The 24510-nt window shown below is 56.8% G+C and overlaps 2 protein-coding genes across 9 annotated transcripts; both read left to right on the plus strand.

The window, feature by feature from the left end:
- Positions 1–6: 6 nt before the first annotated feature.
- Positions 7–10299, plus strand: ADAM15 (ADAM metallopeptidase domain 15). 7 transcript variants are annotated; one of them, XM_031436158.2, is made up of 23 exons: positions 13–180; positions 1351–1457; positions 2088–2164; positions 2581–2659; positions 2822–2898; positions 2983–3175; positions 3963–4028; positions 4111–4179; positions 4256–4425; positions 4565–4649; positions 5126–5274; positions 5367–5541; positions 5790–5882; positions 6006–6310; positions 6395–6596; positions 6853–6930; positions 7382–7454; positions 7682–7820; positions 8235–8304; positions 8933–9007; positions 9421–9492; positions 9759–9883; positions 9978–10299. In XM_031436158.2, the coding sequence occupies exons 1-23, from the start codon at positions 102–104 to the stop codon at positions 10018–10020; spliced, it is 2601 nt and encodes an 866-aa protein (XP_031292018.1). In that variant the 5' UTR covers positions 13–101; the 3' UTR covers positions 10021–10299. The 7 variants fall into 7 exon arrangements, 6 of the variants coding, with proteins under 6 accessions (XP_031292023.1, XP_031292018.1, XP_031292019.1 ...); XM_031436159.2 differs by having other exon boundaries at positions 8936–9007; XR_004131627.2 differs by lacking the exons at positions 8933–9007; positions 9421–9492 and adding an exon at positions 8566–8683 and having other exon boundaries at positions 12–180.
- A 1109-nt stretch (positions 10300–11408) lies between these two features.
- EFNA4 (ephrin A4) lies at positions 11409–15607 on the plus strand. 2 transcript variants are annotated; one of them, XM_031436179.2, is made up of 4 exons: positions 11409–11592; positions 13737–14032; positions 14416–14484; positions 14887–15607. In XM_031436179.2, the coding sequence occupies exons 1-4, from the start codon at positions 11480–11482 to the stop codon at positions 15021–15023; spliced, it is 615 nt and encodes a 204-aa protein (XP_031292039.1). In that variant the 5' UTR covers positions 11409–11479; the 3' UTR covers positions 15024–15607. The 2 variants fall into 2 exon arrangements, with proteins under 2 accessions (XP_031292039.1, XP_031292040.1); XM_031436180.2 differs by having other exon boundaries at positions 11410–11592; positions 14419–14484.
- The last annotated feature ends 8903 nt before the right edge of the window (positions 15608–24510 follow it).

Genomic DNA, 24510 nt, shown 5'->3' on the forward strand with positions numbered 1-24510 from the left:
TGCGCTGCGAGGCGAGGTACGCGAAGCCGACCCGGCCGCCGCGGCTTCTCGGCGCGCGGCCCAGCACCTGCTGTCCTCGCCCGGCCCCGGGCGCCGCTGCCATGCGGCTGGCGCTGCTCTGGGCCCTGGGGCTCCTGGGCGCGGGCAGCCCGGTGCCCTCCCGGCCGCTTCCAGATATAGGTGAGTACCGGCCTGGAGTGGGCCGGGGGCGGACTGGGAGGACTCGCAGGGAAGTCGGGAGGCACTGGTGTCCTGGGGTCGGCCAGAGTCCGTGGGAGACCCAAACCAGAGCGCATCCCACCCAGATCTGCTATCCTGGGCCAAGGGCCCAGCGACTGGGCAATGGAGAGGGAAAGAGAGGGGATGCCGGCGGCCCCTGCCCGGTCATCCTCTGCACGGTCCCCGCGGACACTTTCAGGCTCTGGGACCAGGCACCGAGGCGCCTAGCCCAGCGCCCTCTGAGAATCGCTGGAGAGGGTAGCTGCTCCCCAGGACTGACGCCTTCGCTCCTCTGGGGCCTAGCTGACGGTTCCACCCAGTGCCAGGGCGCCGAGTAGGCACGGCTTGTAGGGTTTGGCGAAGAGGATTCTTCCTGGCCCTTCATCCCAGACCTGAGCGGCCAGGCACCCCTCATTCTGGGGCTGATGCCACCAGAAACCCGGCGGGAGAGGGCCCGGGAAAAGCCAGGAGAGGGGAGATTTGGCCAGGAAAGAGGCTGGGACACCGACTCCTCTTTGGAACTTTCACTTCCCGCTGCTGTCTTGGGCTGGGGGCCGAGAGGGCAGGCAGGGGTGGAGTGTCCGGAGGAGAGAGGGCCATTGTGGGGAGGGGGGCGGACTCCGGGAGGAAGCGGAGGCTGTGGGGAGCGGGTGTGCCTGACTGGGCATGAGGGATATTTTGGGAGGGGGGGTGTTTGCACTGCTCACCCAGAAATGGGCGTTCCCCGCATCTCTGATGTGAGGAAAGGGAGGGTGAGTGGGCACCCGGCCACACGGCTTCGCCCAGTCCTGAGCGTGGGCGTTCCTGGGGGGGAGTTGGGAGGGAGTGGGAACAGGGGGAGGGTCCCCGTGAGAACCTGGGATTTGCCTGAGGGGGACAGGGAGCGGCCACAAGCTGGTTAAACTGAACTTCTTTCTCTGGGGACTTGTGGATGGGTTGGTGGCATGAAAGGGAAAAATTGGAGAGCAGACCCCCACCCCCCAGTATTCTCCTTTAAGTCCCAGCATGCAATGCAGCAGTCCTTCAAGCAGAGAAAGGCCTTAAGGTACTGGGAGCCAGGTGGGTCTGAGGGCACCAGCCCTGGTGCTGACTCTCTCAGCACTCTCTTGGGGTGTCGTCGGGACCCTGCAGGTGGCGCTGAGGAGGAGCAGGCAAGGCCAGAGGGGGCTCTGTTTGGGCCTTTGGAGCCCCAGATCCTTGAGGACAACCTCACGCTCAGCCTAGCAGAGGTGCTTCAGGTGAGCCTCCCTCTCCCCTCAATAAAGAAATACACCTCCACCACCCATCACCCTGAATAACCAGGTGTCTCAAGGTAAAGTCTACCTGAGGAGCTGGCGCGTGGACCTCACAGTAGCATGGCCATCCCAGGTCTGGCTGCCTCTCCCTCCACACCCCAGCACCTGGCTTCATTTACCTCCTTCTCCCCTCTACACACACATCTGTCCGCCTCAGCCCCACCCAACCCATCCATCTCCTCTGGGAAATTCTGAGGCCAAACTTGCTTTCTTGGTCTCATGTTGTCAGTTTCCTCAGTGGGGGGACTTGGAGAGGCCTCACCAAACACCCTCCCCTCCCAATTCTAAAGCTGAGTCAGAGGAAGGGCTGGGGCCTACACCGAGTCCTCCACGATGCTTCCTCTCTGGGCAGGAAGCCGAGAAGGGGCAGCTCGGATACCTTCCTTGACCTCCCCACACAAACCCCCAGAACAATGCCCCAGGCCAGGCAGGGCTTCCTGGCCCCTCCCTCGGGATCCCCCCACCAGTGATCTAATCGTTGGTGCTCTCCTAAGGGCCTGAGATTTTCTGGTTAGAGAAGATAGGAGTTTTCGGGCAGGGCCAGGGAGGTGACATGCCCTCTGGTGCCCACAGACCAGTCTGCCTGAGGCTTTGCGGATCAAATTGGAATTGGATGGTGAGAGTCATATCCTGGAGCTGCTACAGAATAGGTAATGATGATAGTGGTAACATTAATAATAACATGACTAACATTTATATAGCATCTACGATGTGCCAGGTACTAAGAGCTTGAACTCATTTAATCCTCATAACAACCCTATAAGGTAGATACTATTATGTATTATTATTATTATTGTTCTCATATATGAAGCAGTCAAGGCACAGAGAGGTTAAATAACTTGTCCAAGGTCACACAGCTATTGTGTGGGGAGAACCAGTTAGGAACCCCCATAGCCTGACAGAGTTTGTGGCCCAGCCACTATACTCTGCTGACTCCAGGGGAAGCAGGAAGGTTGGGGGGATTGCCTGGCCCACAGCCACCCCTTTACCAACTCCAGTCCTCAGGCTGTCACTGCACCACCCTGGGAGACAGCTGACACTGCCCTCCTTTTTCTTCATTTCACAGGGACCTAGTCTCAGGCCGCCCAACCCTGGTATGGTACCAGCCTGATGGCACCCGGGTGGTCAGTGAGGGACACACTCTGGTGAGTCAGGCTGTCTCATGCCCTGCTTCTGGCCTGAGGGAAGAAGGGAGGGGGCACCTGGAGGATGTGGGAGGACATTGCATCTCTTCACCAACAGGCTAGTCTCCTGGGCTCTAATCCTGGCCTGTCCTTCAAGTTGGCACTCATGTTTCTCTGCTGTAGGAGGACTGCTGCTACCAGGGAAGCGTGCAGGGCCATGCCGACTCCTGGGTCTCTGTCTGCACCTGCTCTGGGCTCAGGTACAGGGGCTCAATTCTTTGAAGGTGAAGAGAGTGAGGGTACACGAGCTGAAAAGTTTTCTGACTTCCTGCATCTTTTCATAGGGGCTTAGTGATCCTGTCCCCAGAGAGAAGCTACGTCCTGGATCTGGGGCCTGGGGACCTTCAGGGTTCCCCCGTTATTTCCCGGATCCAAGACCTCCTCCTGCCAGGCCACACTTGTGCCCTGAGCAGGCCTGCATCTGTGTTCACTCAGGCTCCACCAGCGCGCCCCCTGGGACAGCATCACAGTCACCGGGTGAGGATGAATGGCAGGAGCGCTGGGCTTCTGTTGTCCCCAGGGCTGGCCTCCTGGCCCTCAGAGCTATTTGTCCACAGTAACAACCTCTCCTGCTAATGGAGTGATTTCCCAGTACCAGACACTTTGTAAACATTATCTCTTTTACTCTTACCAGCAACCCTGGGGGGCAGATGGTCTCCATGGTTCTATTTTAGTGAGAAAACTGGCTCAGAGAAGTTAAATGACTTACCCAAGGCCATTCAACTAATAAATAGTATAGCCAGGATTTAGATGCAGGCACTTGACTCAAACTCCTCATGGGGCTTATGATCCATATGCAGAGAGCTCTCACTTGGATAGAGAGAACACATAGTTACCAATCACAGAGCAGTGAGAGTCCAACTTCCTAATTTACTCCATGCGGATAATAAAACTACTTACTTTATAGGATTACTGTGAAGATTAAATGAATGTATATACATGCATATATATGCGAATGCTTAGAACTCTGCCTGGTATATGTTAAGTGTTTGATGGTGTTGGCTATTATTATGTTTTTAAATTTGGGAAAAGCCCTAAATTTGAAGCCAGAAAAGGAGTGCTCTACTCCCAGCTTCATAACCTTCAATTATTCTACCTTGGGCAAGTCCCTGGCCTCTCAGCCTCTCAGTGGTTCTCTGTAAAATGGGCTCTTCACTCTCCTGTTTAGCCACACAAGGTGGGCGTGGACACAGCCTGGTCAGCCCCATGTGGCTGCTGGCGGTGAGCGGTGGGGGTGCCACATGCTCCCTCCTCTTGTCCACAGTGGAGGCGGGATGTGGTGACAGAGACCAAGATTGTGGAGCTGGTGATTGTGGCTGACCATTCTGAGGTGAGCTTGCCGGCCCTTGCATGTCCTCCCCTGACCTCTGCCTGCCCTGCCACCTTTCATGGTCACCTCTCGTAACCCACAGGTCCAGAGGTACCGGGACTTCCAGAGCCTGCTGAACCGTACCTTGGAAGTAGTCCTCCTCCTGGACACAGTGAGTGTCAGGCCAGCAGCATCCTTATGGCCCCTGACCCTGGGAACCCCTCTCCTGAACCCCAGTTCTCTTTCAGTTCTTCCGGCCTCTGAATGTCCGAGTGATGTTAGTTGGCCTGGAGGCCTGGGCCCAGCGCGACCTGATAGAGATAAGCCAGGACCCAGCTCTCACACTAGACAGCTTCCTCCGCTGGCGCCGGTCAGACCTGCTGCCTCGATTGCCCCACGACAGTGCCCAGCTGGTGACGTAAGACCCCCAGGCTCAGCCAGCAGGGCTCAGCTCAGCCCCAGTCTGGCCAATTTCACACTCCAACTCCCTACCCAAGGCCCTGAAGCTCTGGCCACCTTGGCTTTGGGCCTTGACCTTTGACCTCTCGATCCCACAGTGCTACTTCATTCTCTGGGCCCACGGTGGGCATGGCCATTCAGAACTCCATCTGCTCTCCTGATTTCTCAGGAGGTGTGAACATGGTGAGCTATTTCCACATCTCCTTCCTGTTCCTGATTCAGTTCCTCCCAACTGTGGTACGATTTATTCACCGAAACCCCCTACAAACTTATCAACTGCAAAGCTGAGGGTATAGAGGGCAGGGGTTCATGATGTGGGCTCTGCTGTCAGGGTACCCCTCGCCTATGGCCAGTTGATTAGTGTACACAGTCTTCACCTATAAGCTCTTCCCATGTCTTGGGGGATAAAGGGACGGCTGAGGCCCAGAGAACAGAGGTGCTCCCCCAGGGTCACATAGTGAGGGAGAGGGACAGGGCTGAGCTAGAACCCAGGTTTCCTGCCACCCAGGATTCCTGCCACCCAGGCCTGGGTTCCCCCCTACTTGAGAAGCAATTAAGGAGGAAGGCGGTGCCTGCTGAGTGCCCAAGAGGTCAGATGAGGAGAGAACAGGAGAAGTCAGGCTGGTGCTGGACCTGGGTTATCCCCTCCCCAACGACAGGACCACTCCACAAGCATCCTGGGAGTTGCCTCCTCAATAGCCCACGAGTTGGGCCACAGCCTAGGCCTGGACCACGACTCACCTGGGAACCGCTGCCCCTGTCCAGGTCCCGCCCCAGCCAAGAGCTGCATCATGGAGGCCTCCACAGAGTGAGTAGCTGCAGGATGGAGAGAGGGGATAGGGCAGGGACAGGGAGCAGGGAGCAGTCCACAGCCCCAACCTTCCTTGCTGCCATCCCCAGCTTCCTGCCAGGCCTGAACTTCAGCAACTGCAGCCGACAGGCCCTGGAGAAAGCCCTCCTGGGTGGGATGGGCAGATGCCTCTTTGAACGGCTGTCCACTCTGCCCTCTATGGCCAGCATCTGTGGAAATATGTTGGTGGAGCCCGGCGAGCAGTGTGACTGTGGCTTCCCAGATGTGAGCTCCTCACCCAGAGCCCTGCCCCACTCACTCTGTGCCCTCACCCCAGCGCATCAGCCCTGTCCAAGCCTCCTGAGCCCCTCTCCCCACCTCCCTGTCTGTGGGGACAGCACATGGATTGTTGGGCTCTAGCTTTCACTTGCTGCGTGTGTCCTTCTGGGTTCGGGCTCCGGGAGGAGGGGTTGGGGTAGGCTGTCAGGCCCAGCCTGCTCTGATGCTCGGCCCCTCTGTGCCCTGGCCCGCAGGACTGCGCCGATCCCTGCTGTGATTATCACACCTGCCAGCTGAGGCCAGGGGCACAGTGCGCATCTGATGGGCTCTGTTGTCAAAATTGCCAGGTGGGTGCAGACTGAACTGGCCACCCAGAGCCCACCTGCCAGGGGCCAGGGTGGAAAAAGTCACTCCTAGGGCCCGGCTGGATTTGCCCAGCACCCACACTGATGCTGAACCACCCTCCACAGCTGCGCCCGGCTGGCTGGCAGTGTCGCCCTACCAGAGGTGACTGTGACTTGCCCGAGTTCTGCCCAGGAGACAGCTCCCAGTGCCCCCCTGATGTCAGCCTGGGAGACGGCGAGCCGTGTGCTGGTGGACAGGCTGTGTGCATGCAAGGGCGTTGTGCCTCCTATGCCCAGCAGTGCCAAGCTCTCTGGGGACCTGGGGCCCAGCCCGCCATGCCGCTTTGCCTCCTGACTGCCAATACTCGGGGGGATGCCTTTGGGAGCTGTGGGCGCAACCCTGATGGAAGCTATGTGTCCTGTGCCCCCAGGCAAGTGAGGCAACCTGGCTCCTCCTGGGTTTGTGGGAGTCTTGGCTCTGCCCCACTGACCCTGCATCTTCTCCCTAACCCCAGAGATGCCATTTGCGGACAGCTCCAGTGCCAGGGTGGGAGGGCCCAGCCTCTGCTAGGCTCAGCCCGGGATCTGCACTGGGAGGTGCTGGAAGACAATGGGACCCAGCAGAAGTTGAACTGCAGCTGGGTCCACCTGGACTTGGGCAACGACGTGGCCCAGCCCCTCCTGACTCTGCCTGGCACAGCCTGTGGTCCTGGCCTGGTGAGCAGCCTGGGTGGACAAGAACAAGTGGGGAGGGACACCTGGACTACCGCAAGCAGTGCCCAGGCCTCACTATCCACCAGGGCAAAAGGCAGACTCTGAGGGGACTTCAGATTCTTACTTCAGATGGAGCAAAGTCCTGTTTCCTTGGTTTCCCCATCTGTAAAAGTGGGGTGGGCCTCGGCCATGTTGGCCTCCCAGTACCAGAAAAGCTTTGTGAGAATGTGATCTTTGCTCTTCTCTCCCCATCGGGCAGGTGTGCATTGACCATCGATGCCAGCCTGAGGAAATCCTGGGCGCACAGGAATGTCGAAGCAAATGCCATGGGCATGGGGTGAGCTGGCATAGGAGAGATGAATGGGGACCAGGGAGCCTCCCGGGAGGAAAAGAATGATGGGTTTTAGAAACAGACACACTTGAGTTCTAATCCTTGCTCTACCACTTCTTAACCATGTGACGTGAGGCAGGTTATTAAGCTCTCTGAGCTCAGCTTCCTCATCTAAGTAATGGGCATAATAATAGTACCGACTTCGGTGGGTACATGAGATAAGTATGAAAGCTTCTAGTAAAGTCCCCAGCATATAGAAAGACTCACAGTGTGAGTTCAGTCCAATTTCCTCTGGCACTGATAAAGAGTCCCTCCCTCTCGAGAGTGCTGGCACCCTCCATCCCATCATCCCCAGCATGCCTTCCAGTTGTGAACATCTGGGATCTTGAAAAGCTGGAGACAGAGAAACATGGCCCCAGAATGCACGACCCCTCATTGTTCAACCTGTACCTCCTAGGTCTGCGACAGCAACAGACACTGCCGCTGTGAGGAGGGCTGGGCACCCCCGGACTGCACCACCCACATCAGAGGTAGCATGGGGTGGGGGGTAGGAGCAGCTGGGAGGGCATCCTACACCACCCCTCTTCTTCTGACCCCCTCACTGCTGGCTCCCTGACTCTCTGTGACCCCTGACCCCTTCACCTTCTCTGACTGCTTGACCTCACTCCCTGCCCTACCAGTCCCCACCCTGCCTCTTCCTGGGTGTAGAGTTCTTAGCCCTGCTTACCTTCAAACTTGCCCCCCACCCCCTGCGCAGCAACCAGCTCCCTGACCACAGGGCTGGCCCTCAGCCTCCTGTTGTTGCTGGTCCTCGTATTGCTTGGTGCCAGCTACTGGCACCGTGCCCGCCTGCGCCAGCGAATCTGCCAGCTCAAGGGACCCAGCTGCCAATACAGGTACCAGCCTCCCTGCTACCAGCTTTCTCAACAGCTCTGTTGAAGACAACAGCTCTGGAGCCTTGCCCCCACCTCCGCAGCCCCTGCCACCTAGTTTTGAGCCCAAGTCCCCCGGAACAAGCCCCACATACCTCTCTTCCTTACATGTGCCCCGTAACCCTCCACATCACACATAGACCCGCGTGGGGCAGCTGGGATGCTAAGGCCATTTCTCTCCAGGAGCCCCAGTGCTGAGTAACTGGGGCCTTCCCTCAGGTTGATCAACTTCCCCTTCCCACTTCTAGTTACACCTAAACCACAGACAAGCTCCTGTCAAGGGGCCACAAAGGGCTAGCCCCACTCAAGGGCCGTGTATGAGTGGGGAACAGCATCTGAGGCTGGGCCCTCTCCCTCTTTGCCTTTCTTCATGCTCAGGGCAGCCCAGTCTGGTCCTCCGGAACGCCCAGGACCCCCGCAGAGGGCCCTGCTGATGCCAGGTGCCAAGGTAGGTCTGTATGCCAGAGGAGAAAGGGCCCCAACTTGGCCGGGCATTCAGCTTGGGCCCTGGGGTGGGGGTACTGAAGGCTCTAGACTCAGAAAGACTTGCATTTCCCAAGAGTCAGTCAGAGGAGTCAGGGCCAGCCCTCCCTGCCCCGCCCCTAGCTGCAGGCTGAGAAGCAGAGTCCAGACTGGACTGGGGAGGGGCAGTCTCCTAGAGGAGGCAGTGCTGAGCTCTTTGAGTTGGCCAAACGGGTGCCTTTGAAAGGTGGATCTACCTGTGCTCCCAGCCGTGACTCCTGGAGGGCAGGAGGGGGTGGTGCTCAGAGTGGCCTTCAGTGTGCCAGGACCTGACGAGGCCCAGGTCACCATGTGTAGAAGGGCTGGTGAGTGCCCCTGCCCTGAGCCCTGATCTGATGATAGGAGTATTTGTGTGGAGGTGGTCTGCATGTCCCACCACCACTCGTCACCCACTCTGCATGCAACTGAATAACCGCACGCAGAACCCTTACTGCCCCTGGGGCCCTGGCTGCCCCTCCGTGGGCACTAACACCTCTCTGCCCACATCTGTCTCTCTGCTCCCTCTTCCCCACCCCCACCTCGACTCTGCCTGTCTGCTTCTCCTGCTTTCTCAGCAGACTAGTGCTCTTGGCTTCCCAGCACCCCCCTCCAGGCCGCTGCCTCCTGACCCTGTGCCCAAGAGACTCCAGGTAAATCTGGACCAGGCACCGCCCTGGCCCAGGGCAGGTGGGAGGCTTGGTGCCCAACTGCAGTTCTCATCCCTGTTCCCTGCCAGTGGCGCTCTTCATTAGGGGACCAGGGTGCCCCTCCACCTCCAGACCCTCTGAGCCCCAGAAGCAGCAATGGGTGAGCCTCCTGCCTTGGTTTCTACCACCATCTGGTGGTCAGTGGCGGGACTGCAGTCGGCCAGGGACACCACGGTGACCCACACCTTTCTCCCCGCAGACATTTGCTGGCCTGCACTCAAGCCCTGTGCGCATGTCCCTGTTCTCTCCTGCCCCCTGGCTGACTTTGCATGTTGACCTGAACCCCTAGGGAGACCCACTGCATGCCCACTGCCCCTAGCTGTGCTCTCATAGCCACTGCTCCTTTCTCTGTTCAGGCTGAGCTGGCTGACCGACCCAATCCCCCCACTCGCCCTCTGCCAGCTGACCCGGTGGTGAGGCGCCCGAAGGTAACAGTGGGGGGAGAGAAGGGCACAGCCTTTCCCCCCACCCAGGTCTGTGGTGCTAGTAGCCTTGGCGGTGGTGCCGGTGGCAAGATGACCCTTGTGCCTGGGGGCACATACCTGGTGGCATCTTAAATGGTGACAGGTTTGTTTGGAGACAAAGGTGACCTCTGGTGCCGCCCCTCAAGCTGGTGTTCCTGAGCATCAGTGTTGTCGGAAGTGGGCAACATGATACCCCCTCCCAAGCTGGCCTTCTGCCTTCTCTCTCTCAGTCTCAGGGGCCCGCCAAGCCCCCACCCCCAAGAAAACCACTGCCTGCTGATCCCCAGGGCCAGCGCCCTTCGGGTGACCTGCTTGACCCTGGAGCTGGAATCCCGCCCCCAGTGGTACCCTCCAGGTAGGGGAGGAAGGGTGCTGAGGATCGGTGGGCGGAGCGAGTGGTCTGAGGAAAGAGGACCTCTGAACTTTTTCCTCGGCTTCCCGCACCCCAGGCCTGCGCCGCCGCCTCCAGCAGTGTCCTCGCTCTACCTCTGACCTCTCCTGAGGTCCCGCTGCCTCTAACCTGGACTTAGGACTTCAAGAGGTGGGCCTGACCCCTGGAGTCCCCCCGCGATGACTGAAGGAGCTGGAGCCTGGACGCTATGGAGCAGGCCTCTTAAGACACCAGGCACCTCCACGCACTGTTGAGGAGCACCCTGGGGACCCGCCCACGCAGTGGCAGCTGGGGGTTGGGGAGGGGCTGGGCGCTGGATGGGGCTGAGGGAGGTGCGCACAGCCTGTCTCTGATCAGTTGCAATAAACGTGAGGTCTTGAGAGCGTTCCTCAAAAGTTTGTCTGCTCAGGGAAGGAGGGTCTCCCCTGTCGCGATTCCAGGTCTGGCCGCCAGGAGATGCTGTCGCCTCAGACGAAGATGGGCTAGGGAGGGCCAGAGTCCTAAGCAGGGTCAGCGAGTGTCCCCAGGATGCTCGCGGCTTGTTTCTGCCCAGTCTGGGGTGACTCTCTGCACAATCCAGTACCACAAAGGGAGTTGTACGCCCTCTGACACCCCCAGTTGCCAAGTCATCACCCCTAAAGCCGCGTGGCCCCTGGCGGCGGCCATCGACAAATCGGCCAAGCTTTTGGACCCGCCATCCCCACCCTCTGACCAGTAGCTGGGAAAAATGGAACTGACTGGTGTTCTCAGAGCCCTGGAGCTGGGGTGGGGCGGGGTGGCGGCTCCCAGGATCCCAAGGCCGCGCACCTGCCTCCTCCCCCGCCCCCGCCCCCACCTGAGGGTTCGGGAACAAAGGTGCTTTGTACCCGCCACAACTACCTCATTACTTCGTCTTTGAGACTGGGGCCTCGTAGACCCCCTGAGTCTAGAACGAAGGTGTGAGGCCGAAAGGGACAAGTGCCAAACCCAAGATGGGCATCGAGCTCGCCACTGGGGCGAGTCTCAGGAGGTGGGGTCTCAGGAGGCGATTTGTCTCTTTGCGTGGGTGAGGGGGGTCTCAGGAGGCGATTTATCCCTTCCTCTCGCGCTATCCCTAGCTGTGTAAAGAAAAAGGAGCAATGGTGCCTAAGATGGCTGGACAAGCTTCGTGGATCCTCGCCCGCGTCTCACTTCCCTCTTTCTGGGCTAAGAGCGGGCCCATACTTAAATCTTCCAAGGTTCTAATAAGGCTTTCTACCCTGTACTAATACAGACACGAAAGACACGACCTCTCTAAAACAACTCCTAGACAGTGGAATACGTCCCTCCTCACCACCCCTTGGAAAGAGCTTGGCTAAGCGGGCGCGCCATACAGCGCACAGAAGGTTAACAAGAGTTGGCTTTGAATGAAGAGGCGGAGACGCGCCCCCATTGGTGGAAAGTTATCCCGGGGCGTGGCCTGTGAGTCTCGGCACCCCCCCCTTCCCACAACCCCCCCCCTCCGCACTTTGTACCTTTCTCGCGGCGACTGCGAAGCGGGCCGGGACGGGCCGGGCCAGACCAGACCAGACCCCGGGGGCGATGCGGCTGCAGCCCCTGCTGCGGACTGTCCTCTGGGCCGCGCTCCTCAGCTCACCTCTGCGAGGGGGCTCTGGCCTCCGCCACGAGGTCTACTGGAACTCCAGTAACCCCAGGTAGCCGGGCCGAACCCAGCGAGCCGCGAGCCGGGCCTGCGCGTTCCCGGGCAGGGCGCGCGCCCGATGCTCGCTCTGTGCGCGGCGCCGCCTGAGCCCAGCCGCGCGCCGGGGCTCCTTTGTTTGAGCCGGCGGGGGAGGAGGGTGGGGCGAGGCGCGTCCCAGGTCCCCCACCCCCTCCCACATGCGTTGAGGGGTGAGTGGAGGACCCCAGCCTGGAAGGCAATCTGTAGGGTCTCGGCGCCGGGAGCTGGGGGACCTCGGCCCGCACTCTGAGCCCCGCCCCCCTGGCTTCTCTCTTAGTGACCCGAGCCTCTCTCCCTTCCGAGCTGGGGCTGGCGGACTTGAGAGGGAGGGAGGGGGCTCCTCTACTCTTGTGAAAGAGCGTGGGTTACTCCTCTGCTTGCTTGGCCTCCCCTTTGGCGCTCAATCTGTCTCCCAATCTCATTCGGTAACTCTGCTTTCATCTCGGTTGTTATTAGTCGTTCTATTTCTGTCCAGTCTCGAACCTGCCCTTCTAGCTGAATCACCTTTGGGCAAATCATTCTACCTCTTTAACCTCATCTGTAAAATGGGCTAATAATACCTGGTAACCTGGGAAACCAGACTAACTGAGGTTATGTGTGTGAAAAAGATGAAGGCTGTACAGATATAAACTATTATTTCTTTTTCTGTCCTGAGCGGCCTGCCTTTGAACCTTGATATTTTTTCCTGTTTCCATCCTCCTCCCCAATTCTCTCTGCCTCTCTGCTTTCTCCATCTCTTTTCCTTTCTGATTTTCTACTTGAGACAATCTGTGACTCCATTCACTTGTTCACTCACTAACACTTACTGTGTACTCTGTGCCGGGACCTGTGCTAGGGTGCTGGGGATTACAGATGAGAAAACCTAGGCTCTGCCCTCTGGGAGCCCAAAGGACCCTTGAGCGGGCAGGCTTCAACACAGGGCATTACAATACCAATGCTATGTGTTAAGAGCTATTGTCCTCCAACTCTGAATTCCTCTCTCTGTTCCAGACCAGTGCTTCTGAATCACTTGGAAGACTTGTTAAAAATTCAGGTTCCTAGCCCCTAACCCTGAGGTTTCTGGCTTATTCATTTAATCCACAAATATTTATTGACCACTGCCCTTGTGCAAGACACTTTTCCAGGCACTGAGGATGCCGTGGAACAAAACATACAAAGGCCTGGCTTGTGTTCTAGTAGGTCTGAGCTTAGCCGTGGAATCTGCATTTCTAATCAGAACTCCTGATGCAGGTGGTCCTCAGACCACCCACTGAGGGACAGTTGGGGGCCCTTAGTAAGTCAAGCTCTGTGTATAGTGGGGAGGGGGGAAAATGGTTCATGCTATATTTGATGCTGGGGCTGTGGGGGGCAGGGGTAGGCAGCCTGTCCTAGCCCTTCCCACATGTGCTGTCTCCCCCTGGCAGCTCCCAAGAGGTGGAAGGGAGTCCTGAGGAGGCCAAAGATTAGAGGAATATGTGGAGGGGGCTCCCTTCCATGTCAGGCACTAAGGAAATGCCAGGACAAGGAGTCCTGTCAAAAGGGGGGAAAAAAAAGGGAGGTACCCACCATCCACTCTCATTCTTTTTTTCTTTTTTCACTGTTATTCTTTTCAGCCTTGAACTGAGGTCTTAAAAGGCAGCCTTCCCCTCTCTGCATTTGTCAATGAGGCTACCGTTCCCAGTCTCCATCTCTAGCTTGTGATTGCACTGTGGGCCTAGATCTGTACCCCTTGCCTCTGGGCCCTGGCTTCTTCACAACAGCCATCCACCTCACATTTATCAAGCACAGTGCTATGCCAGGCCCTGTGTTGGGCATGAGGGCTCGAGAGCTGGGTAGCAGCTCCAACTCAGAAGGTTGGGTGTGGGGAGTGGCCTTCTCACATTTGAGCCATGTGGTTAGGGGCACTGCAGTCCCTTAACCTTTCCGAACTTGTGGATCCGTTACCTTATCCATTTCTTGCACTTGCTTCATCTCTCAAGAGTTGTCAGTCTGGGGAACTCAGGCCTTCCTAAGCTGCTCCCTTTCCAGTGGGTGGGGGGTTGTCTGGCAGGGACCATTGGGAAGGGGTATCTCTGACCCTCATGCCCCAGGTGTGTGGTGTTATAAGCCTCTCCGCCTTCACCTACCTTATGCCTGCAGGCTGCTTCGAGGAGACGCCGTGGTGGAGCTGGGCCTCAAGGATTACCTAGACATCTTCTGTCCTCACTATGAGAGTCCAGGGCCCCCTGAGGGCCCTGAGACGTTTGCTTTATACATGGTGGACCGGCCAGGCTATGAGGCCTGCCGGGCTGAGGGGCCGGGTGCCTTCAAGCGCTGGGAGTGCTCCCTTCCCTTTGCTCCCTTTGGCCCTGTTCGATTCTCAGAGAAGATTCAGCGCTTCACACCCTTCTCCCTTGGCTTCGAGTTCTTGCCTGGAGAGACCTACTACTACATCTGTGAGTGAGGAAGGGCACACTGGCTGCCTCTTGGGAGAAGGTGGGGAGAGGAGTGGGGTGACCTGCCACTGTCACCAGTCAAGACAGAGAGCCTGAGGGTGAGGGAAAGAGGCCAGGCCGGGGGGGTGGGGGTGGCCTGAGTCCAGGACCCAGCTAGGGGACATCTAGAGTGAGCCCACAGAGAGGAGGGGAAAGGAGGAGGTGCTAGGAATGGGGACCTGAGTAGGGTCACAGGTGGGGCCTGGCACCTGGGTGTGGCCCCCAGATAAGGAAAAGCTTTCCAGAGAATTGGAGAGAAGAGAAGCTGAGAGGGTTTGAAACAGAGACTGAGGCATGCAGACTGGCCTGTGCTGACTTCTTCCTCCCGATTTCCCACCACCCAGCAGTGCCAACTCCGGAGAGTCCTGGCCAGTGCTTGAGGCTCCAGGTGTCTGTCTGCTGCAAGGAGGACAGTGAGTGGGTTGGGGCATGGGAGCCACCCATCTGGCTAGTGTGGGGCCCTCGGGAATGAGGGGAGGGTGGGAAGCATCTGGGAGCCTCAAACTCTGAGGGGCCTCCACTGCCCCATTTAGCCTGTGGGAGCTTCCACTTCAACCTTCTATGCTGGGCCAAGGGAATGGCATTTCCAGGGTCAAGGCCCTTCAAGGCCTTAGCTGAACCAGTGGTCTCTAATGGTAACTGGAGAGAGACTTGGAAGTTGAGGCTTAGAGAAGACGAGGTGGTAGCTTATGAGAGGGGATTGGCTAGTTCTGGAGACCCTGAAGAAAGGGATGGGAGTGCACAGCTAATGGGGAGAGCGGGAAGGGGCTGCTGAAACAGGAGGACCCATCAATGCTACCTCTTCCCCCTCACAGAGCCTGAGTCAGCCCATCCTGTTGGGAGCCCTGGAGAGAGTGGCACATCAGGGTGGCAAGGGGGTGCCACTCCCAGCCCACTCTGTCTCTTGCTGCTGCTGCTGCTCCCAATTCTACGTCTCCTGAGAGTTCTCTGAGCCAAGTGGACCCTTCCTGCCACCCCCAGGAACCAGAGCCCTCCCAAGACTTCCCTGGAAGAGGGCCCCTGCCACCTACCTGAGCTGGGAGTGCCAAGACAGACAGACAAGATGGAAGAGTGATGGGGGAGGTCAGAGGGTCTGAAGTGACCCTTCTAGGTGCTGGCCTCCTCATTATAGGCTGGAGGAGCAGCAGGGGAGCTGCAGACAGCCCTGGGCACCCTGGAGCAGAGGCGAGACAAACATAGGGTCTCTGTCAGCTGCTTTGATGTTCTCATCCCATCCCCTAGGAAGACTGGGATTCGGTGGATCAGATCCTTGAGCCTGCTGGGGGCCAAGGCCAACGACCTGGGGACAGGTAGACTGCTGGACCAGGGCAAGGAAGCAGCCCAGGCCTGCCATCTGTGCCCAGTACCCCATGGGCCTCTTCCCTGGGACAGCACCTTTCCTCCCCAGGGGGTCACCTACTTGTCTTCTGTGAAGACGGACTTGCCATGAGGTTGAATTTCATGCCAATTTGTATTTTTGTAAGTGTCTGGACCAAACCTTCAATAAACCACCCATATTTTTGTTGCTCTCCCCAACCCATTGCCCTCTGCCTCCTGCCCTGACACTGGGACTCCCTGTGGTCTCTGCTTGCAGCTTGGCTTGGCCTTACCTCCGTGCCAGCTGTGCCCAGGCCATCCATGCCAGGCCTCCGTGGGCACCCCTCTGGGTAGTGTGGGGTGGGTGCCAGCAGCAGCTGTGGAGCTTGGCACCCTCTCCCACCTCCCTAGCTGGCTTCCTGTGCTGAGGAGGGGGCAGGTGCTCCTGACAGCCCACCTTCTTGGGGCACTGCCCAAGTTGTGGTAGCACCAAGCAGGGCATTGGGGCAAAAGCAAGGGCCAGTAGAGAGACAGCACCTGGGTTTCAGAATGCCTGGGTCCCTGAGAGTTGGGTGTCCCCTTCTCCCCGCCCCCCAAGGGCAGTCTGGGCGGTGCCTGGCCTAGAACTGGGAAGGTGGGGTCAGATCAAAGCCTCCTTCCCCAGTGGCCTCTTTGTTCTTCGCGTTTATAAGGAGGAGGGGGTGGGGCCGAGGAGGGAGGGCCCACTTTGCTCTCAGCCCCGCGCTGTCTTCTTCCACCTCTGGCAGGCAAGGCTATGGTACCCCCCAAGCTTAACTGGGGCCCTCTTTCTGAAAGGTGCCCTGGGTGGAGCCAGGGAAGGGATGGCCCTTCCCCCGCAGCTATGCTGTACCCGCCGGAGTGCCCCACAGCCTCCACTGGCACGGAGCCGGCCCGCCTGGCACTGAGCCAGCGATCGATAGGTGGATGTTGTGCTGATTAGCTCGGCAGGGCTGCGGCGGCAAGAGGCGGCGTGTGAACGCGCGGGGTGGGGGTTGGGGGGGTGCGGAGGGTGCTGGAGGTCCAGAGACTGACAGACCAGACCGAAATGCTGGAGACTGCGAATCTCTGCCCCACCTCCTTGCACACCTAGGTCGGACTCTGGTCCCTCTGGGTTAGTTCCATTGCTCTGGCTGAGGTCTGGGATGGAGGACAGCACCGCGGATAGAACAGACACGAGTCGACCCTTCCCCCATTCGAGGCCAGTTTCATACAATGCCACGTCGGTAGGTGCATGTGCCTGCGTATTCATGTATCAGGGCCTTCATCCCAAAACACGATCTTTAGTGGGGGCCAGAGGCTGGTGTGCGGAGTGGTGTCTGAGCTGAAGGATGAGCTGTAGGCTCAGTCTTCTGATCTTGAGTTCGAGTTCAGTCTCTACTGTCATCCAGGAGGTTGTCTATATGTCGCCCTAGAAAACCACTGTACTGCCTCCTCCTCCCCTCTTCAGTGAAACCAAAGGCAGGGCAGGCCAGGGACGACTGGTTAGAGCCCCTGAACTGCATTGAGGACTGTGGGGGTCTCACCGTGCTCAGAACAACCCCAAGCAGGGGCGCGCTCGCTCCTGTGTCTGTGGCAGGTGCGCGGATCCGCCGCTGATAAGAACGCATGTGCGAAAGAAACGCGGGGCCCAGTCAGCTTTCCACGCACTCAGACACACGCCCTCACTCCCAGGCAGAAGGGCACACTTGACACAGACACATGCCCTTGCCAGCCGCCCAACTCCCTGCAGGTGTGAGAGCGGACACCTGGGGGGGTTGGGCGGGGGGTCGCAAACTCAGGCCCGCTGGCCGCAGGCCTCAAGCCAAGCCAGCGCTTCCCTACACTCATTTTCCTCACAAGCTGGGCCATGCGCGGACAACTGATTCAGTCCTGGGGCGCGTCGGCAAGAAAAGCGAGAGCTAAGCCCGCTCATGGGGCCTAGATGGGCCAAAGGCGCTGGGCGGCCTTCCGGGACTGAGCCCTACCCATGAGAAGTCCTCGAGGCGTGTTCCGGGGCGCGGTTCCAGGAGGCTAGGCAGATCTGCAAGTTTTGGGGCGTCACCGATCTCCCCTAAACTCAGTGGCGCTAGATGGCCGTGGGTGGGGCCCTCAATTTGCTGGGCCTGTCCTAGTCTCTCCCAAACCATCTGAAAACTCCCCTCATCTTTGCATCACTCTGTCTCGCCGTGTCTCTCGAAAACCTGAGAGCCTGAGTCTCCGACCTGCATCCTGCTCCACACTCTCTGGGGTTGAAAATATTTCCCTAGAGGCTAAACTCTGAAGTTTTGGTCTTTTTATGTAACCCCTCCCTTTTTTCTTCTACCCTGTCATTAATTCCTTCCTTCCTTTCCTTATTCATTCATTCAGCAAATTGTGAGCTCCCAGCGCGTCCTTCTTTTCAGTTCGCCACACCAGCTGGGGTCGGGGGGATCCCCAGCGGTGACGCAGTTGGAGAAGGGCACGCTGAGTTCCAAATAACCAGTAGAATCCCGGGGCCTGGGGCATGAGGTCATCAGCGGTGATGCCCATTGGTTCAGGCCTGGACGAGGAGGGGGTCCCCATAGCAACCGACGGTGCGTCCGAGCGTAACCTGGAGAGTGGTCTTTGCTAGCGCTTCAAAGGCAGCTTGGGTGGTGCTTGGGATGGGGGCGGGGACGCGGCGGTGGGGCTATGTTTCCCAGGTCCCGCAGCCCTAGCCCAACCAAGCACTCATTTTTCTTGAGATCCTTTTTCTTACTCAAAGCAATGGTCAGTGCCACTTAACCCAGGAAGCTTAGGAGGGGAGTATTGGCAACAGCGTTGGGGTCCTGAGTGCAGAGCTGTCGCCACCCAGAATGTTAATTCTGAGATCCTCGCGTTCATCTGCATATCGTCTGCATCTTATTTGCATTCTCTTCGTTTAAGGTCAAATTGGGCAGACATCTCCACATCCCCCAGCTCTGTCGCTTGTCTGTATCCCAAATCTATCTCTTAGTGGCTCTCTAATTTACCTCTCAGTCATCCAGTTTCTTACCCCACCTCTCCTCCCAGACTCCAGTCTGTCCAGGGGTGGGAGGGGGCACAGACCAACTAAAGGAGAAAGGATAAGGAGTCTGCCTCTTCCTCTGGATGTTCTGCGACAGATGGGGAGAGCTGGTCTGTACTGCCTGGAGACTAAATTGGCAAAGCAAATGGTAGGGGGAGGTGCCCCAGGCTGGGTTGAGGGTCTCCAGGCCCAAATCACCCACGTGCCCAGCAGGGTGCTGGAACAAGGGATGCTTGCTTCCAGTGAGAGGCAGGCCTGCCCACCTGTCTGGTGCCAGGGCAGCTTCCTTCCTCCAATTAAGCACTAATGAGGTGTCATTAACCCTTACCTTGCCTGCTAGCCCTCAGGTGGTACTCAAATTTATGGTCTCACACTGAGTGAAGAGGGAGAAAGGAGGGCCTTTGAGGAAGCCAAGAGGCAGTAAGGTCAGGGGACCTGGAGACAAGAAGGTGGGGCCAGAGGCATGAGTAACATGCACTGGTTTTGCTCTGTGTGCTTCTGAGGGATTCTAGGTATGGGTGTCCCACTTTCAGAATGCATTTATTCTTCTGTTCATCAATTCAAGAATTATTTATTAAGTACCTCACCTATTCCTACTGACTAACTACCAGGCTGCATGCTAGATGCTGAGGATACACACTTGCACAAGACAGGACCCCTTCCCTTAAGGATTCTTCACATTACTCCAGAAGACAAACTGGCCAACAAATAATTATGATGCCAAGTGCAAATGCAGTTATAGGGCTATGCAGAAAGTGCTGTAGGAACAAGGGAAATGGACTGTCACAGAAAGCTTGAGTTTTGAAGGACAAAATTTATGGAGTGGAGGGGATTTGTAGAACTAATAATGCTTGTGTGTTTGACTAAGTGCGAGCCCATGTTCAGCAGTGTTTTCAGGACTACTGGTGTCTGCCCTCCCAGAACTGTATGTTTTGCATCTGTGTGGACGTGTGTGAGTGTACATGTGAGTTGTCTGGATTTCTCTGTATCTGGAATCCCTTCTCCCAAACACACGTTGTGGTTTTATTACAGATCAATGTTTGCTGTGAAGCTCTGACACAGATTAGCCTGAACCTGCCTAGCCCAGGGGAGGGGAAGAAGAAAACTGATGTTGGCTCTTTGGGAAGTGGTGGGCAGGCACCATCTTCACACCTGGGGGCCCGGACCTTGACGACCCAAGTAGCAGCAGGCTGGTCAAAGGAGGCAAGGGCTGGGCCCTAGGTTATGGTAGGGTGTGCCCAGGCCGTAGTCCCCTCTGCCCCTGGCTCCCCATCGGAGATGTGGAGGTTACAGCCACCACTCCCCACCAAGATCTCAGGCCCCCTCCCCCAGCCTGTTCTTCTTCTGTCTGTGGAGGAGCCGGCCGGCTCAGACCTGTCTGCTGGCTCTCTCCCACTGGGAGCGGATCCTTTCCAGGGGACACGAGAGGGCTGGGGAATGCTGGGGCCCACTGGGAGGCCCCAGGAACTCCACCCTGGCCCTCCACAGCTCTCTCCAGCCTGGATTCTCCCCACCCACTCTGGGGTGCCACTTCTCTGGGTTTTGCCCAGACATAGCCATCTTTGCCAGGGAAGCCCTCAACTGACAGGCAGAGGGTAGGGGCTAGAGCTCTGGCACTGAAGACTAGTGTGGGAAGAGGTGGGGTGAAGAGATTGTGATGCTACTCAGAGACCTCTACCCCAATTCCTCCTGGGGTTTCCTTGTAGCTGCTTACTAGAAAGCTAAATTTTGGTGGCAGGAAAGAGACGAGAATGTGGATCTGGGGAGAGTTTTAGGGGAGAGGCTCTGGGGTTTGATGAGAAGGTCACAGACACCTCCTTTCAAACTGTCAAGGATGTGAAATTTTTCGCTGTAACTTCCCCTCCCCCTTATTCCATCTAATCTTTTCCTATCCCATCCCTATTCCCCAAGCCCAAGGTCACCTCTCCCACTATGATGGCTGTTAGAGAGGCGTGGAGATGAGAGAGAACAAATGGAAAATTGAGTCTGGAGCTAGTCTAGGTGGGCAGACCTCAGATAATGATGAGGAGGAGGCCTCCATCCATCAAGCACCTCATAGGTCCTAAACACCGTGCTAAGTGCTTCCCAGACGTGGGTCTTAATCCTCATCACAACCAGTTCTTCGAGGTAGGGTATTATTATCCCGTTTTCTGGATGAGACAGCAATCTCAAAGAAGTGAAGTGACTAGCACAGCCCGTGAATGGCAGAAATGGAATTGGAACCCCAGCCCATCCTGTTAACTGCTAAACCCTACTGCCTTCCTCTTAGATTTTCTCGAAGCTCATTCAGAGGAGGCACATACACACACCTCCAGTGCAACACCCTAGAGATGCCTCTCCATTTCAGGACTCATCTAAGGGATCAGGGCATGACTAGAATCAGAGATTGTTACACCCCGACCTCACCCACCAAGCCCTGCATCCTAACTTCCTGTGTCCTGGACCACACATTAGTGCCCCATGCTCCCTGCTGTCTGTCACGTGTGTGGTTCCATGTCAACTCATGGACATTAGAGCACCAGGTAGCCATGCTGACACACACATCACACTTGGACATCAGAAGACAAGTGCACCGCCTTCCGTGTTGGCACCCAGGTTTCTCTGTTAGGACCACACCAACAGGCTGCCTGCTCTGGGGCACACACAAGGGCCCTGGGCAAGGTGCAGAACCTGTGAATATTTCATGTCTGGAGCTGGCAGCTGCCTCTCCCGCTCACACAAGTGCCCGATCCTCCCTCTCACAGGCTCCTTGTTTATTTGTTTAATGAATTATTTATCCATGGCCCCCGCCTTCCCCCCTGGCCTCCCCCTCCCCCAGGCCCTAGCCTCCATGATCTATTGAACACAGCTCAGCTCTGTGGTTGCCACCCGATTTCCCGAGAGCCCCATGGGCCACACAGCCTGAGTATTCCCTCTGTCCCAACCCGTTCAGCTCCCAGCTTCCTTGGCCCCAGGGGGACAGGGGCCGGGTAAGGCACTGCGTTCAGAGAACTCCCAGGGGCCTGAGTTCAGTGCCCCTGGAGAGAACATAGCAGCCAGCAGTGTACTGGCAAGCCTGGGGTTGGACGGAAATGTAGGCAGGGCTGCAGGAGAGAAGAAAAGGGGCCTGAGGCCCAGGAGAGAGAGGATCAGCCCCACAGAGAGAACCCCAGCCTCCACAGAGGCCCTCACCCTACAGAGAGGTGCCAGTCCTGGCCCAGGCCTTAGATACCAGTGTTTCAAACTATAGATTGTGAACCATTAAGGTTGATAAAATCAAGGAATCAGTTTTCTGGGTCTTAACAAGCTTTTCGTTTTATTTAAAAATAAATTAAGACTAGAACAGAGGAAAAATATCACAGTGCATCCTCTGCAATAAGGAAAAGTATTGCTTCATGATACTTATTATTTCAGTCATATGTTAATGTATGTATGTGTGTGTATACTGTATTGCAAATGCAAAATATACACCTTGCGGGTCACATATAAGATTTGAGTTACAGTTATAAACAAAGGCCTAGATCCCATTGATGAAGGCCTGAGACTTTCCATGACCCAGATGCCACAGAAAGAGGCCCAGGCTTCAGATCAGGTCCCAGGCATGTGGACAGTGGCCCAGATCTTATATACAGAGACCTAAACCCTAGAGAAGCCCAGACCCCATGAACTGAGGCCTCCTGACAGGCCTAACCATGAGAGCTGGAAGCACACATCCTATATTCAGAACTGCCACATACAGTTGTGCTATTTGTGCAAAGGAGCCACCCAAGGAGTAGTAGGGGCCATCAGCCAAGCTCCCTTACTAAGATGGGGAGACATATAGGGCCACCTCCCACTGAAGAAAGCGATACCTTTGATTTTGCACAAAGGCACCACTAGCCAAGAGATGCACCCTAAGACTGGGTCTGCATAGAGAGGTGGCTTTTCTGATTCACACAAAAGCCAAAGTCAGCCAGTAGCTGATTTAGATAGAGGCCCCAGTAGAGCACCAGATCCCAAGGACAGAGGCTTGGGCCCTATAGAGAGTGTTTCAGAACTTAAAAACCAGTGGCTTAGACCCCATAGAGAGAGTTGTTTAAATCCTATAGGAAAAATAAATCCTATAGAGAGGGCTCCAGATTCTAGAAAGGGCTCAGTTATTATTGGGGGCTGGGGGCTGGGAGTGCTAGATTCTAAGGAGGAGTATCTGAGCCCTATATAAAAGGTCCCAAATCCTTAAGTGGGACCTAGATTCCATACTCAGGTCTTCTAAAATGGAATTTAAAGTCCTAGACCAAACCAGCAAGCTCCCACTCCGAATGAATATGGGCAGCCTCTTTGCCAACCATGGGCCCTACAGAGAAGCGTCCATTTGCAGAGCAGGGATGTGGGTAGGCGAGGAGGAGGCTGGGATTTGTAGCACCTGGAGTAGGCAGCTCAGCATCATTTGGGTGAAACAAATCTCCCTGGGGATGAGGAGCCTTGGGGGAAGGAGCGCTGTTTGCAGTGTCCCCCATTCCCACCCCAAGGGACCTAATTTATTTTCCGGCTCCTGAGAAGGGAGAGATCTCCTGGGATGGAGAGGGGTCCAGGGAGGACAGAACCTGCTCTTGCCTGGCAGTAGCTAGGCACGGGGCCGATTCTGGATGGCACTGCCCCTCCCCTAAATCCAGCAGCTGAGGCTAACTTGTGGTCAGGACCACTGTCTTGCCAACAATAAGCAGATAAAGGGTGCCTCCATGTCCTCTCTCCTGCAGTAAGAAGAAAAGAACATCACACCTGTCACCCTGGGCACAGGTGGTTGGATTGGGAGTCTGGTATGAGACCTGGTCCCCCTGGTCACTCTTAGCCTGAGCCTTTCCATAAAAGGGGATGAGGAGTGGACACCCCCTAGGTCAGGATTCTAGACCCTTTCCCTCAACTTCTACTTCATAGGAAAAGAAAGAAGAGGAGAAAGCAGATCTGAGTGTGAGTGTGTCAAAGGGTGCAGTGGGTTTGTGTGTGAGTCACTGTGTGCGTGCATGTGTCTGGGTGTGTGCATCTATGTCTCTGTGCACCTAATCCCTGTGTTTCTAGATCTCTAGTTGCCTGATAGTACCTTTACCTATGTGTTCCTCTGAGGGGTTATCTGTGTGTCTGTATGTCTGTGTCAGATGCCTTCATTTCTATGTTCTCTGCCTCTAGGTGTCTGTGCCTTTTCTTTTGAATGTGTGTGTGTAATGTCTGGGTTTGGATGTCACTGTGAGAACAATGACTATGATGAGAGCTGGAACCCAAGGTGCTCTGCCCTCTGCCCTCCTGTCAGCGTCTGTGAGAGTAGGAGTGAGAATGCCTGGGGACACCATTGGCTGAGCTGGGAGGGGGCCCTGGTTGAGTGTGAGTCAAGAATCCTTTGTAGATGTCCAAGGAAAGCCTGTTTAGCTCTAGCTGACTCTCTCCTTAGTCCCTCCTCCCCCTTGGGCTGTGGACTGCCAAAGGCCCTTCCAGCATCCAGTACTGACATTCTTGGGAGCTGAGCTTCTCCACGCTACCTCCAAGAAAAACAAGCTTCAAGCTCAGCTGGGGGCTTCAGGTCAACAGCTGTCAGGTCCTTAGTGCCAGCTGAGGGCTCCTCTGGCCACCCTCTAGCACCCACCTGTCTCCTCAGGCACATGGGAAAAGGGGCTCAGAGGGAGCAGAGGACCAGATTGTTCAGAAAGGATGGGGTCTAGTTCTACTTATTAAGTGGTCCTGGACCCCCAGCTTCTTTTCAAGTCTCCTTCACTCCATCCCAGAAATGAATGTTCACAGGAGATTCAGATCCCTGTCTTGGCCTCCCTAATCCTTCTCATGGGAACTCGACTAGGGAGCAGAAGGCCCAGGACGGGCAACAGCAAATTAAACCTAAGAGGGAGAGGCGAGGAGCGATAGGGTTGTTCCTGAGGGGGCAGCACGGTCCTCACCTCCCACGCGCCACGCGCGCTCCGAGCCCCAGCGGGGCGGAGCCTGGCGGGAGCGCGCCAGGGGCGGGGCTTCGGGGGCGCGCCCGGGAAGGCGGAGGACCGGGCAGGGGGCGTGGCCTAAGGCTCGGGGGCCGGCGGCGGCGGCAGCAGGGATCTGGGAAGCAAGAAGCCGGGAGCGCGGGGCTCAGTCGGGGGGC

This window comes from Camelus dromedarius, chromosome 23, assembly GCF_036321535.1.
Source record: "Camelus dromedarius isolate mCamDro1 chromosome 23, mCamDro1.pat, whole genome shotgun sequence".
Classification (NCBI taxonomy): domain Eukaryota; kingdom Metazoa; phylum Chordata; class Mammalia; order Artiodactyla; family Camelidae; genus Camelus; species Camelus dromedarius.